The sequence below is a fragment of the Pteropus medius genome, unplaced genomic scaffold (assembly GCF_902729225.1).
Source record: "Pteropus medius unplaced genomic scaffold, Ma_sr-lr_union100, whole genome shotgun sequence".
Lineage (NCBI taxonomy): Eukaryota > Metazoa > Chordata > Mammalia > Chiroptera > Pteropodidae > Pteropus > Pteropus medius.
In genome coordinates this window covers 1192702-1208200 of record NW_024342469.1, presented here as the reverse complement: position 1 = coordinate 1208200, position 15499 = coordinate 1192702, and the positions used below count along the sequence as shown (strand labels likewise).

The 15499-nt window shown below is 62.6% G+C and overlaps 1 protein-coding gene across 2 annotated transcripts in view; it reads left to right on the top strand.

Annotated features, from left to right (window-relative positions):
* The window catches only part of TAFA5 (TAFA chemokine like family member 5), a 123170-nt gene that overhangs the window by 100654 nt on the left and 7017 nt on the right, over window positions 1-15499 (top strand). For both annotated transcript variants that reach the window (XM_039863145.1, XM_039863146.1), the window contains exon 3: window positions 226-353. In XM_039863145.1, coding sequence (XP_039719079.1) covers window positions 226-353 — 128 coding nt within the window. The remainder of the gene's footprint in view (window positions 1-225; window positions 354-15499) is intronic.

Here is a 15499-nt window from a genome sequence, read left to right as displayed (position 1 = left end):
GAGAGACTGGGTCCCATCCCTGGGAAGGGGCCATGGCAGCTCCTTGAAACCGTCCCCACACCCTCGGTCACCGCTTCCTGAGGGGCTGGCAGCCCAGCCAGCCTGGGGCAGCGAGCACGAAGCTGGGGCCGGGGAGGAGCGGGGGCGGGGTGGGCCTGGCCGGCCGCCCGGCGTCCAGTGCCGGGTCCCGGGCGGCAGGGCTGACGCTGTCTCTTCCCCCCGCAGCTCGGATCATCAGGGCGAAGCAGTGGTGTGACATGCTGCCCTGTCTGGAGGGCGAAGGCTGCGAGCTGCTGGCCAACCGCTCGGGCTGGACCTGCACACGGCACGGCGGCCGGAGGAAGACGACCACGGTGCGTGCGCGGCCGCGGCCGGCCCGGCCCAGCGGCGAGGGGCACGGGGGGACCCCCAGCCCCCTCCTCCTCCCCGGCCTCCGCCACCTCCCGCCGCGGGCCGGATCGGCCTGCCCCCGACCACCCTGTCCCCGACCACCCTGTCCCCACCGGACGGCCACCGAGCGTGTGCGGGGCTGAGCGGCGGACAACAGCGCTTGGGGTCGTCAGTGCCCCACACAGGTCGCTGGCGGAAGCGTCTGGTTTCTGGGGCACGGATGGTGAGAGCCCCGCGGCGGCTTCAGAAGGGGGGCCGGGGGTCGGGGCCCTCACCCCCCTGCCCCAGGTGCATGTGGCCATTTGTGGCAGGAACCCTGAGGGGTCATAGTCCCCCGGCCATGATTCCCGCATCGGGCCGCGGGAGTTGGTCCCCTACCCGGCCGCTGGGCGAGGGTCTCTGCAGGACAGGGCCGCAGCCCCTCGGGAGTGGGACGGGAGGCTCGCCCGCCCTCCCGCTGCCCCTCGCCCCGTGCGAACTCAGATGGGCCGTTGCCACGTATGTCAGGAGGCCGGGGTGGCCTGGTGCAGGGGACACCAGGGGGCCTTGAATGGATGGCCGGAGGCAGCGAGGCTTGAGGAGCTGCAGGGGGCCTGGGGACACAGCCCTGCGGGCTCCTGTGTGACACCGGGGACCAGCCTGCTCAAGGGGACCCCACAGCACCCTCTGTTCTCAAGGGGACTCGGGGCTTCCTCTCGTCAAACCCGTGAGCCCTTCCTGGCTCCCGTGCCCCCTGCCCTGCAGGGGTCCTGGGGGATGGCTGTGTGCAAAGGGCCGGGGCAGGGGAGCCGAGCACCCCAGCCCGCAGCCCCTTCAGCAGACCAGCCCCGCCCCCCACCGCGACACGCCCTTCAGTCCCTTAATTGGCACGAAGACCCTCGTGAGGCCGGCGCTCTCGTGCCCATCGGCCTCACGGGCTCAGAGCTCAGCTCCATCACCCCGGTCTTCCAGCCGTGGGAGCTGCAGCTGGGGCAGGCACGTGGCCGCTGACAGCCGGGGGTCTTAGCCCCGGAGCTGGGGTTTCAGCCCGCTGGGTCCACCCTGCCCAGAAGCCGGCCCCAGCCCTGCAGAGCCCACGTGTCTGGCCGCTCCGTAGACAGGGTCCCTGACTAGCCCGTCTGAGACCAGCCGCCCTGGGGGTGCGCCTGGTGCTGTCACAGGAGCCCAGGCACCTGGGTGGACCTGCTGGTCCAGGCGTGGGAAGGGCCCTGAGTCCCCATGGGGACCGTGCTCGCACCAGAGGCCCCACCCGCCGTTTGGCGGCAGCGAGCCTGGCATCACTTGGCAACCTCTTTCCTGCCCACCTGGTGGGCGGGTCCCTCCGGGCAGCTGTGTGATGGCGCTAGAGGCCCAGGTGCGCGCTGCTCCTTCCCAGCACCTGCAGAGGGGCCTCCGGCTCTAACACAGTCGCCGGCCGGTGGTGACCTATTTTCAAAATGTCCCTCGGAAGGTCAGCGGAGCTCTTGACCCGAACGCCGTGTCATTGGAACGTGCAGCCCGATTCCACGATTGCATCTCGGCTCTCACAGATGCTAGATTAGCGCTGTGGGCTTTCTCATTCGGCCATAAATTGGTTTTCTGCGAGATGGGTTTTAAGAGACCTCATGATTCCTTGGCTACATGGCTGTTAATTCCATCCCAGAGCCACCCCCCTCCAGCCACAGCCATGTCTGGACGGGGCGGTCACCCCCTCCCCATCTCGTCACCCCGCTCCACGTGGGCGGTGGCCGCTCACTTCTCTGTGCCCACCTAGCTGAGAGCTGCTGGCGGGCGGGCCCTGGGCCTTCCGGGACCCTACTCTGTCCCCACGCCCTGGGCCCAGAGTTACGAGTGATGAATTGATCCATCACCGCACTGAGGGCAGGCCCCAGACATGCTGCTGTTTGCATTTCCTGGGCCACCGCTTTTCAAAGTGTGCATTGTCGCCGCATTAGTGGGTCATGAAATTAATTTGGCGGAGCCTGAGCAGCACGTAGAAGGAGGAAGAAACAGGGTACAAACAGTAGAGCGTCCAAGGCTGGTACCACGCAGTGGGACTTACACGCGGTCGCGGTGGGAGGTGCGGGGGCGCTGGGCGTCGCGGTGAGAAGCCGGCCCGTCCTGGGGCCTGGGGACGACCCAGCGTGCCTGCTGCTCTTCAGGCACCGGCTCTTTGCTCCGTCTCCGCTCTGGACCTTAGTCTGCATCCAGCCGTGGGACCTGGGTAGACGTTGCAGGCCGTCCCCAAGGTCAAGACCAGCATCTCCTCCTTGGCACCTGCTCCTGGAGACAGGCTGCGAGCTGGCAGCCGCCCCTCGCTCAGCCTGGGGGCTCCTGGAGCCGGAGGAGGGAGGTACAGCTGGGTCCGAGGCCGGGAGTCGGGCCACACAGCGAGCAGAACGTCCTCCTGCGACTCGCCACTTCCCTGTGTAGCCGTCTGCCAGCTGGCTACGCGTGGGTGGCAGTGGCTTTCCGGAATATTCTAATCAGAGCGCAGTGTGCCACGTTTGGTCACGTTTGTGCGCTGCCGGGCACCCAGCCGCGAGCTGCTGCTCCGTCCCCTAAGTCAGACAGGACAGCTGGACTGCGGTCCACTTCCTGAACCGGCCGTGAAACACCGTATTTGAACTCGCTGTGTGGGGACCCCGTTGTGGACACGGTGTTCCGTGGGGTGTGGGTGCAGTCCTGCCCGGGGCTGGATCCGTGGACACGCGTTACACCAAAGCCACACTTTCCCGAGAGCGGACTCCGAGACACGCTAATAGCGGGCGTCTCCGACCCCGCCTGCACGGGATGACCAAGTTCGCCCAGCCCGCCGTCCCCGAGTGCAGCGAGGCAGGGTGTGGACGGCGGTCGGCGCCTCTCCCTCCGCCCGTACCCGGCTGCTGTCTCTGCCAAGTGGCCCCTGCCCTCAGGAGCTGACCGGTCCTGGGGTCAGTGGAAAGCAGCCAGGAGGTCTCTCATTCTTGGATTCAAAATGTGCCACCCAAGGGGCTAGTGTGTGTCAGGTGTGGCCCCAATAAGATCCGTGAGAAGGACAGGCCAGCTCTCTGCCCCTGGAGCACCAGCACGAGGCTTTGAGACTGCCTAGTCTGCCAGGGCTCGAGGTTGCCCCCGCCAGGCTCCCTCCAAGGGCCGAATGTGCACAGGAGGGGCGTCCCCCTTCCCCGAGGTGGCTGAGCGCCTGCGTCTAGGTGACGACGGCCAGTTCGCAGCGCCGACCATTCTGCCCTGGTCCGCAGCCTCGTCCGCGTCCTGCAAACCACCACTGCCGGCCACCACGGGGACAGCCGGCCGTCTCCGGAGACTCTGCGTGCGAAGGAGATGCACCTGGGCCTCGCGCTGGCGAGCCTTGCGAGCATCGGTGTCTCCGCGGCAGACAGAGCCCAGGTGCCGGGGGCACGACGCGGGCCTGGCCACGCCCACCCGCCTGTCACTCACAGCCAGGCCCGCAGCAGGCGGCGTTCCAGGCGGCGGCGGCTCGCTGTGGGCGCTGCGCGTTTGGTTTCCTCCGCGGCAGTGGTGCTGTGAATCGTTTTAAATGTACAGATGGCACGTCGTCGAAAACGAATGGAGGAAACGTGCCAGGGACGGCAGGACGAGCCACCACGCAGCGGGGTGTCCCGATGCCACAGAGGCGTCGGGGGGCCTGCCGAGAGGACTCGCCACCCCCGCCCCCGCCCCGGCCCCGCCCCTGCACCCCTGTGTGGATCCACGCTGCAGATGCAAGACAAAGCCCACATGGACCCCAGACCTCGGGGGGCCCGTGGGGCCCCAGGAAGCCCTGCGGGGCCCACAGAGGTGGCCCCAGAGTCAGATGCATTGCTTAGGATTTAGGGTCCAAAGTGTCTATGGAGGAAGCGGAGAGGGCACCTGCCTGGCAGAGTGCTGGCTGGTTGCCCGCGGCCCACCTGATGGTCCCAAAACAGCAGTTCTAGGGCAGGCCGGGGCCTACACTGCACACGGGACATGTCCCCTAGATAGGGGTCCCCAACCCGTGGGCCGTGGACCGGTACCGGCACGTAGCCTGTCAGGAACCAGGCCACACAGCAGGATGTGAGCGGCGAGCAAAGCTTCGTCCATATTTGCGGCCGCTCCCCGGCACCAGCATCACCCCTCAGCTCCGCCTCAGGTCATCAGGCACCAGATTCTCGTAGGAGCCCCAGGCCCCGGTGCCAAGAAGGTTGGGGACCGCTGCCCTTGAGGAACCTTCAGAGCTTCTGAATGGGACGGACATTCTAGAGCAAGGCGACGTGCGACCACCACCACACCGCCCGTCCCCGCCTGCCCCTCTGGAACCACCACCTCCCCTGTCCTGGGCCTTTGCCAGGGCTGCTCCTGAAACGTCGGAAGCAAAGCGGGCCCCTGGAACGGCGAGCGAGCCCCTGCGAGCTTGCCAGCAGGAACGTTGTCACCTTGTCAACAGTGAGTGTGTGACAAGGACTGACAAGGTTCCAGGTGACCCCAAGCTCCCCGCAGACCCTTTGAGTTAATTCCATTTTCTGGTTCCAGGTCTCGTGAACTCATTGAACAGAAATCCTGGCAAGTGCTTGAAAACAGGTTGTCTCTCGTTGGTGTCCGACGTGCTCACACTCTCACAGACGGCTTTGCTCAGCGGTTTATTTTTCCATGGAGGACACAGGTGGATTAGGTTGTTCACACCTGCGCTGTGAAAAATAAGATCGTAAATGCGAGCGAGAGAAACAAACCCACACGCACGGCGATTGCCTGCGGGGGCGGCGACCCCTTCCCGACCCCCGCGGTCCAGGGTTCCTGGGGTCCCGAACAGACAGCGCCCCCGCCCCGCCCGGCCGGGCCTGTCCCCGCGTGGCGTCCTCCCGCTCTGCCCCCTCGGCATGCCCGGATGTGGCCGACACCCTCGGCCCCGCTCCGGCCCCGACAGCAGCACCCGGGGAGGTCACCTGGTGACCCGTCCAGGAGGCTCCAGGGTGCCACCAAGGGAGTGAGACTTGGCGTTCGGCAGCGACATCTGGTAAAGATTCACTAAGGAACATTCTGGAGTGCTCGCATTCCCCGTGTCCACATTGGGATGAAGCCACGTCCTCGGCCCCTTCTGGGGAGCCTCCTGACCGTGTGGCCATGGGCACCTCGCAGCGGGAAAGCCCGGCTCTGGGCGCGCGGCTGCATCTCTCAGTTTTGTTTGGTTTTCGGTTGCATCCGGCCTTGTGTGGTCACAGCCCGCGTGGCCTCGGGTGTTCACAGGCATGTGACAGGCAAGGGGCAGGTGAGGGAGCATCTGCAGCTTCCCCTCCCCGTGGCTGGGGCACCCACGCCCCGGCAAACTGGCGTCCCGGACGTTCGGGAAGCCTCGTCCAGGACCAGCACGGGGCTGTGGCCCGCCGTGTCGACATGGTGGCCGCTGTCACCCTCGCCCGGCCCCTGCCCCCCACCTGGTCCCCCCCTCAGATGTCGCTGCACACAGCCGGCGAAGTGGCATCGTGACTGAAGGAAAGAGAAATGTGCTCTGAAGTCGTTCAGACCCCCTCGGGCATCGCAGGAGCAACGAGGGACGCTCCCTGGAAGCCTCGCTTCATCCCCTGAGCCCCAGCTGGGACGAGGCCCCCCAGAATGCAGACGAAGCCGCGACTGAGGGCCTGGCGACCCTGCAGTGATCAGCCAGCGGGCCGAGGTGGCGTGTGCCCGCCCAGACCCCTCCGGGGTGTGCAGCAGCCCACGAGGAGAAGAGGGGGTGAGCGACGGAGCATCCCTGGAAGGGCCTCATGGCGGGGGGCTCCCCGCTGTGGGGCAGGAGGCTGAGGCGCACGGGGTCCTCGTTCCACTCGCTGCCTGTCCCCCGAGTAAGGAGCCTCTGGTGCAGTCAGAGAACCTGACCTCGCAAGTGATGACAGACTCCGCTGGGAGCCGCCCCCGCTCACGAAAGCCTGGTGGTCACCAGAGGTGACACCCAGACCTTCCGGGCAGCCTGGAGCCTCCCGCACCCCCAGGACCGGGCCTGCAGGCTAATTCTAGGCAGGATCGGCCTCTGCCTGTTTAAAAGGGAATTTTTCAAAAAGCATCAAAACCTAAACCCACACATGATTCTGTGGAAATAGAAGCGCGATCTATGGAAAGGAAAACTTTCTAAAGATACAAAGGCAGAGTCAGCCCCGAAAACGGACGTCTGCAGTGACCGGGGGAGACATCTGGAGAAATCCACGGCTGGTGTCAAAGGGACCCAAGGAGCCGCGGCTTCTGTGACCCAGGAGCCGCCTGGAACGAAGGCGAACCCCCCAGAGGGCTGCTGGGCGCGCCCGACGGTGAGCGCGGAGGTGCCGGGGACCCTCGAGGGAACCGAGAGGGGTGCTGGAAGCTGCAGGGAAATGCGGTGTCGCTGCAGGAAATCAGCGTCGTGACGGGAGCCGCCCTCGCCCCGACGTTGCTCGGGAGGACGCGGGGGAGGGTGAGGACAGCCGACCGCCGGCCTGCAGGCCAGGGGACCGGCGTCCGGCCCCCCGCGCAGACAGAGACCATCATCAGATTGCTGTGAGCACTGAGTTAGAGAGGAGCTTCCGAGAGCCGAAGAAAATCCCCAATTTAAGACAAAACAGAAGCGTCTCGGCCCCAGGCCTCCCACGGCGAGATCTTCGAATCGAAAGAATTAAAGAAAACTGTCCCTCAACGTCCAGGTCGCAGTGGGGGAGGGAAATGAGGGCGGAGGGAGAATCCACGGAGCCCACGAGGGCACAGCCACGCCCAGCGCCCTCTGACCCCGGCGGGACCAGAACCGGGCGGGGGTGCTCTCCAGGGATTTGACTGAAAAATCGTTTTACGTAAAATCCAGTCCTATTTCTAGTTGCTGTTCCGGCAGACGGGGGTAAACAGGACAGCTTTAAATTCTCACAGACACAGAAGCGTGCCACCCACGTTCCTTGCCTGAAGAGGTGAATGAAAGGTGAGCCCGAGCCGGTCAAGGAACGAAAACCCAGGCGCCGATGACCAGAAAGGCCCACGTAGGAGGGTTGGCGGTCACCTGGCACCAGCGGGTCTACAGCACCCCAGTGACTATGGCTGCCAAACTGAGCACGAAATCCACAGCACTCGCGTAATATGCCCTGTATCTCCTGACAGATCATCGTGCTGTAATAAGCTGACTCGTGACCTCCAGCTAAATGAACGAAGGCTGAGGACAAAGCTCCTGCACAGTAAGAAGAAAAAGCCACTCGATGTCTCTCCGTGGAGTAGGGGAACCATAAGAACTCGGGGCACGGACGCAGAGGCTCAATTATTGAGCGCGCGTTTAATTAACATACGGGCCGCCGCTCGACGCTTCTCCTCAGCTGTGCAGGTGCCACGCGGCGCACGTGTGTGAAGAAATTCCGAAGGGAGGACAGCCGGAAACCGGCGTGGAGCAAACTGTGCACGCCGGGGACTCAGTGTCAGCAGTGACAATAAATACGAATGGGTCATTCTCCTCCGCTACGAGTCAGGGGCTCCCAAGCAGGGTTTGCAAATGGCCCGATCTGTGTGTGTTGGCGCCCAGGAGCCCACCCTCAGACAGACAACAGCGAGGTTCAAAGCAAAGACTAAACAAAGATTCGCCGAGCAAACGAAATGCAAAAGAAGTCAGTCGTCAATAAAACGTGTAACATTGAAACAATACGATGTCACGTATTGGTACATTTAAGATACATTTCGGGTACGGACACGTATCGATACGGTTCCATGTGATGCAAATGTACTGATGAGCCAAACAGAAATACGTATGAAGCAAATTGGGTTAAAAGTTAAGGAACGTTCTGAACGCGACCTTTAGTTGGAAGTTTACACAACTCTGGCGCAGATCTTTTGAAAAATAAAATCACCAAGATTGAATTTGCAGGGCTGTGCTGAACAGTGTACCTTACAAACAGGCTGTTTCCGGTTTTCTGTCACGTATGAAATCTGTACGAGAATATCTATAATCCAAGTTATGGAATACACCTCAGTAAGAGAAAAAACGTGCCAACCTTCTTTCCCAATCGTGATCCGATATATTTAAAACTATACCAAAATGTAATAATAAGCTAGCAACCAGCACCTTCTCATAATTTGTCGGCTGAAGAGGAAACGAAGCCAGCCCACGGAGTCGGGAGCAGGGTCCGAAGTCGGCGTGCGGGTGTCCTACCCTCGTAGGGCGACCGTCACCTGCTTAACCCAGAGCAAGTCACTTAACTCTCTGTGCCTCGGGTTCGACACCCGTCAAACGGGCGAAGCGCCCTCCCCGCTGCCTCGCGCTGCTGTGAGCATCGAAGGAGTTAGGACGTCGCCGAGGTCGGATTGGGGGCAGCACGCGCTGGACAGCGACGCGCGTGAGCTGTAGTTATTGTGAAATCCCGTTTAGAACGTAGCGAGAATGACGCGGGCGGGCGACTTCAGCGGAAGATGGGCTCATGGGACCACTCATGTCTCTAAGTAACTTTATTTTTAAATCAGACGGGATGAAAATAAACAACCTACGCTCTAGAAAAAGCCGCCCTCGAAAACAAAATTTTTTTAACGAAAAAGAAAACTGGTAAAGATGAGAAAGAAATATTCATGAATTTTAAGAAGAAGGCAGGGAAGTGATCGCTGAGTCCCCGGCAAAACTATAAAAATGCATTTTTACCTCTGTCATGTGTGATTTTTTTTTTAAGTTAGAAAATAAATCCAGAAGGAAAAAGAGAGGATCAGCACGCACTGGGGGCTCTGGCGAAGATCACATGCGTAGCTGATGCCCTCATCACAAAATTTGGAACTTTCCATTAAGCATATGATTTGGGGGGAAATTTTATCAAAAATTACTGAAGAAGTAGGAAAAAATGTTAATAGTCCCCAGTAAAAATTCCAGGCTGCAAAGGTTTAATAGGCAGGTTCTTGAAAACATTTTCTGTTGCAAGAATCTTTTAACCAAAATACTGGAAAATTGCCCAGTTCTTGTTAGAGGCCAGTGAAGCCTTCATTCCGGAAGTGTCCTCAAAGGTAGACAAGTTCCCAACAAGGTCGTCTGTTCAGCAGAGACCGAGTCTGTGAAGTGCCCAGGCCCTGAGCCAGGAACGACTTCGCTGAGGACTGTCCTTGAGCCCCATGTATCCGGTGTCACTTTGGGGTCACAGATACACCTGGGGGATCCCTGCCCCCTGGAATGTGTGTTCTCCTGTGACAGAGGTGATTGGGACACGCGTCCCCCGACCCTGCATAAAACAACGGCATCCTACAGTCTTTTAACAGAACAAAGAAACGCCACCACACGGTCGATTTGTGTGAGAAATGAAAGTACATTTTAATATTTCAAAATCAAACCCCACCAGGGGATAAATAAAACATGTGTTCTAATTCAGTAGATGCCCGAAAAGTCACAGGCAGACGCCGTATCTGTTCCTCGGAAACATGTCAGGCAGCACAGATAACAGCAGACCTCTGGTGACCCGGGAGAAGGCACCGCCCCCCCCACCCCGGGTCCTAACGTCCCCTGAAACCAAAGCCCACAGGACACGTGGGCCTGGCCGGCCCGCTGCATCCTGGGACCCAGGCGGAAGGTCGTCATCCCTGTGACTGCTGACCGGCTAGGAATTCTGGCAGAGGCAGTCACATAACTACTTCTCATGAGGAAATACGATTACTATTACTTACAGACGAGGTAAACAGGTGCTTCTGACACTGGAGAATTGCCTGAAATGCCTTGAAAATGAATTAAAGCGTTTATTAAATTGGACCAAGTATGAATATGGAAGGTTCTCCTCTTATATTCAACTGGAAGTTTCATGACACAGACAAGCCATGGTCTAAATCAGAGGTGGGCAGACTGTGGCCCGCTGGCCAGATCTGGCCCTCCACCTATTTTTGTAAATAAAGTTTTATTGAAACTTAGCCTTGCTCGTTCACTTACATGTGGACGAGAGAGGAGCCGGACGCAGGCGGCCGCTGCTGTGTGACCCCGCGGTGTCAACCGTCCGCCTTGGGCAAGTCCGCGGGGGCAGAAAGTGGACGGCGGCTGCCAGTGGCTGGGGCAGGTGACAGGGCAGTGGCTTTTCAGGGAGAAGAAAATGCTCCAGGCCGGCCGAGCTCAGCTCTGTGACACACTCGCTGTCTCTCAGCTCTGGGTCAGCGGTCCAGCCCGGCGTGGCTGGCTCTCTGCTCAGGGCCTCAGAGCCGGAGCCCAGTGGCCAGGGCTGGACCTCCCAGGAGGCTCGGGGGAAGCCCGTGTCCCAGGCTTGTTCGGGTTGGTGGCAGAAGTAGGTCCCTGGAGCTGGAGGACGGAGGACCCGTCCATGTGGCTGCCAGCGAGGCTGCCCTGCTGAGAGGTGTCCACGTCCTCCTGGCCCTGGCGGCGCCTCATGACTGGGTGGCGTCACTCGTGGTCACACTGATCGGTGTCCCTGTGACTTTCTGGCTCTAGCACCATCTCCAAGTTCTGCGCTCTGTGCTCGTGGGGCAGCGCGAAGGAGAACCTTCCAGGCACCCAGCCGTCTCCCTGTCCCTGCTTCGCACCGTCCTGCGTGCCCGTGGTCACGGCCGCGCCATCATGGGCTGTCCCTGGCTGCTGCCCCGCATGCCATGGCAGTGCGCTGCTCGGCCTGGGGCTCAGGCGTGCGGGGCTGGGTCCAGGGTCCTCGTCTGCAGACGCACAGCGTCCCAAGGGGCCGGCAGCACAGGTGCTGGGCAGCTGGTGCGGGAACCGAGGCTGGCAGGGCTGAGGCCCTTTCCTGAGGCTCGTGTCCAGGAAGAGCCAGCTGAGGGTGAAGCCGAGACTCGCTGGGACGTGTTCTTGACCAGACTCCAGATCTCACCAGCAACCGGCCCCAGCGCATGAGTCAGCTGTTCCCAGGCCGAGATCTTGTTGCGGGGGGTGGAATGATGACAGGACAGGGAGGACTGGGGAGGCTGGCTCTGCAGTGTTCTGCCTCCCCAGTCCTGGGCCACCAGCACCCGCCCTCTGGGCCAAGTCCGGGATGGTCCCCAGAGGCCGGGCATGGGGGCAATCCCGGCATGCACAGCTCTGCACACACCTGCACCGCCCACCTGCACAAGCCACCTGCACACACTGCGCCTGCACACACGCCTGCACCAGCCCACACCACCACCATGCGCCTGCATGGGCTGCCTGCCACACCTGCCTGCACACACACCTGCACCATCGCTTGCACCAGCCATATACTGCCACCTGCACATGCTGCTTGACTGCACCTGGGTCTTACTAGCCACTCCGGATTCGAAGTGTGTGTGTGAGACACGTTATCCGGAGTCCGTGGGAGCCCTTTGTCCCTGGGCGTTCAGTCAGCGTCTGGCATCTCTGTAACTATTTAAAGTCAGGAACGTTGTCACAGAAAAGCTGGGGGTGGCTCAGGGACTGGCAAGCGCCCCGTTCAGACAGCACCGTAGCACTTCTGAGGCACCGGCAATCATTCACCATGGTCTCTAGTCCAGCGGTCCCCAACTTTTGTGGCACCGGGGACAGGTGCCGCTCTGAGACTCTGGGGCCTGACTATCTGAAGCGGAGCCGAGGCGGTGATGCTGGCTCTGGGGAGCGGCTGCGAATGCCTCCTCCGCGTAGCACGGTTCCCAACGGGACACGGACCAGTACCGGCCCTCGGCCCGGGGAGTGGGGACCCCTGCTCCAGGTCATCACATCTGTGGACCCTTGCTGACCGCCCTTCAGAGCCGAGCGTGAACCCACCATCACAGGGACAGCCGGCACAGCCCCTGGCCCGTCCCCGCTCAGAACTCAAGGCTCGGGGTGATTTCGCCTTGATGGCATGACTTCTTTGTCACCTGCGCCTCCTTCACCGAGGGCTCAGAGCCACCGTTGCGTCAGGGTGGGAGCTGGAGCTGCTGGCAGCGCCTCAGAGCCAGGCTCCCTCGTGACGCTTCATCCCTTCCCCGAGGGGAGCAGCACAGCTTGTGTGCAGCGTGGCCCCTGCGGCCTGGCGCACAGTCCCTAGGAACTTCTCTCGGGAGGCAGACTCCAGGCATGGCCCTGAGCCAGAGAGGAAACAGGCCATCGTGGAGAGTGACATAAAGTCCCTGTCCGCAGTCAGGTTCCGGAGATGTTCAGCTGCCCCATGGACCTGCGTGAGGCTCCAGGCTGGTCCTCTCTGTGAAAGCCAGGTGCACCGACACAGCCGTCCCCCGTGTCCCCAACACCGCCCACAGCCCCCCTCGCTCGCCGCCTCGTGGCGCAGAGGGGCCGCACAGTCAGCAGGGACCCCTGCACTCGATGCCCTGGTCACAGCCGTCTGTCAACCCCAGGACACTGGCGTCCGGTGCTGCGTCCTCAGCGCTGGGCTGTGGCAGGCGTGGTGACCGCCGAGACAGGTCAGGTGCCTGCAGCAGCCGGCGGCATCGGGCGGCGATAGCCGACCTCGGAGCTCACGCACTGCTGGGCTTCATTCCCTTCACGGTGGCTGCTCAAGACGTGCACGGGGACACAGCCGGGCGGAGGGCGTGGGCTGGCTCCGGCTGGCCCCCGGTCATCCCCGGAGGCCTTGCTTCGTTTCGCCTGCACCCTCCCGTCGCCGCCCCCGCCCCCACGCTCAGTCTCCTGGGCTCGCCTCCCCTCACCCCCGCGGTTCAGTTACGCCGTGATCTATGGCGGCCGAGCAGCGCTGAATCAGCGAAGCGCCCGCCCCAGGCTGCCTCGAACCGGTCCCCGGACCACGTGGGGTCTGCTTTGCAAGCAGGAGTCTGATTAGCACCCACATGTGCTGACTCTTTAAGATTCGCATGAGTCCCCCCTGCGTCTCTCTCGGCTGCTGGCTGGCCGCCCACCCCCCGGCCCGTTCATCAGCTCGGCTCGGCGAGCCCCTCTCCACGACCAGCTCCCCCGGGAAGAGGCAGCTGGCTCCCGGCGTCTCCCCACGGGAGAGCGGACAGCGGCGCTGCTGACCAGGGATGCGGCGAAGGACACCCGCACCCAGCCGGTCTGGGCCTGGCAACCAGACGCGGCCCCCGAGCCCCACCCGGGCAGCTGCTGTGAGGATGGCCACCGTGGGGGCCGGGGCCAGGTGGCTTCTCCGTGGTGGCCGTGGGGCTGCGGGGGGCTCGCGGAGCGTCCAGGCCGTGCGTGCGGGAGGACAGTACACGGCAGCGCCTCTCGGCCTCTCTGGTCACGCGGGTGGGCTCACCACCTCGGGGGACACCAGAGGCACGTGGGCCAGGGAGACAGAGCGGAGTCACAGCTGCCGTCGAGGGTCCCGCTCCCTCCCATGGCTTTGGGCCCGTATCTCCTTGTCGAAGGTGACACGATTCTGGTGACATAATTCTGCGTTTATGAAGCATTTCTCACGCACATGCCTGTCACTGGATTCTCACTGCAGACCTGTGAAGCAGGAGGGGTCCGTGTGTCGCCTCTGGGGTCACCAGTGGCCCCCACCCAAAGCCTGGGCTCCAGACCCAGAGCAGCTCGTCATGCGTGAGAGCGACTTTGTGACTGCCAGTTGGCCGGTCAGGTCCTTCGTCCTGACTGTGAGCACCGTGCCACCAAGCGAGCCACTGACAACCTTGACCTGTGTGTTGGCATCTGCAGACAGGACCCGAAGTCCTGGACTTAAGTCCATTTTCCATCTCAGCAAATAACCATCAGTCCGGGAGCAATGATGGGGGCTTTGCTGTGCGAGTCACAGAGCTTCGGTGGACCGCAGTCCCCATGGGTGTCAGCCCCAGAGGGCAGAGGGCGTCCTCGGCAGGAAGTCCCATGCGGGGAGCCCCAGGAGTGTGGGGTACAGGCCCAGTGACGACGTGAATACTGGCCCATCCGGCACCCAGTTCCCGCGCGATGTCAGAGGTGCTTATCGCCATAGCCGTGGGACCTGGGGTCCAGGGACGCCCCGCCAGGACACCCCACGCTCACTGATGGGAGGGCTGCGTTGGGACCCGACTTAGGGTGGAGCTGCCACTCAGGGGAGGTCGCAGGAGGGCGACTCTCACGTGACAGGTCGTGCAGACGGCCGCGCCTCACGGGGGCTGCTCCAGGGAAGGGCCTGTGTGTCCTGGGTCGAGCGGCCACCGGCCTGTCAGCGCCGATGAGCAGCCCGGTGGGGCTAGCGCCCCGACCCAACGACAAGGCCGTCACCTCCGTCAGGACCCCCCACGGCCTGCAGGGTGGCTCCAGGTGTCCGGAGCCCAGGCAGGTGACGGACAGAGAGGCGGGGAGTGGACATGACGAGCAAACACCACTGGAGACACGTCACAGGTGGCGCCTGTCCCTCGGCCATACTTCCCCCGCCCGGACATGGAACAGGGGCTCGTGGGGCCGGGGCGGGTCCCTGAGAACACATGCTCGCCAGGATCCCACGGAGAACAAGGCTCAGGCCACGGCACGCTGTCCATTTGGTTATTTAAAACACAGCAACGGACCCCGGCCGGTCCTGCCTCTCGCGAGTCGGGCTTTGGGGGGAAAGCGGGGTTTCCCTTGCGTGTGGCTGGCTGTGCAGCGTCAGGAAATGGTCTCAGAATAGAGTCCACACCGGTGGCGGGGCACAGGGGGCTGCCGCAAAGGCCTTCCAGAAGCTTCTTCCCTGGTCATGGTTGGCGTTTCCACGGTAACAGCTCCGTGGTCCCCAGCCTCCAGCAAGGCAGGCTGTGGGCACGTCCCCGCTGCTGCTGAGCACTCCGAGCAGTGTGCTCTCCACACGGAGGACTCGCCCTGGCCCTCCTGTCACCTGGACAGTTAGCGAGGACAAGGCGGTGGTGGCACAGGCACCCTCGCAGGCCCCACCCCACCCGCGCCTGAGGCTGAGGCTCAGCCGTCGTGGGAAGGACCAGTGCCTGGAGCCCCTGAGTGCTGGCCTTGTCACCGGCCACCCGCTGGAGGAATGCTCCCCCTCCTGTGCCCTGTGACAAGGGTGCCGGACCCCTAGTTTGTTGTCCGGGGAGCGGCTGGGGGCAGGCACTGCCCCAAGGTCAGTAGCAGCGGAGGAGCGTGACACCCCCAGCTCACTCGTCCGAAGGGGCTGGGCTACCCTGGAGTCAAGGCGGAAGTGGGGGGGCCTCTGGACAAAGAGCTGGGACGGAGGTGTCCGGAGGCCTCCCTTGGTCATGGGGCAGCCCCGGTGCCCGGCTGTGCCCCCATCCTGGCCCACAGGACTCTCCATTCTGGAAGCACCCACGGCGACCCTGCCCAGTGCTGCTCCGCTGTCGGGTTAGCCAGGGTCCG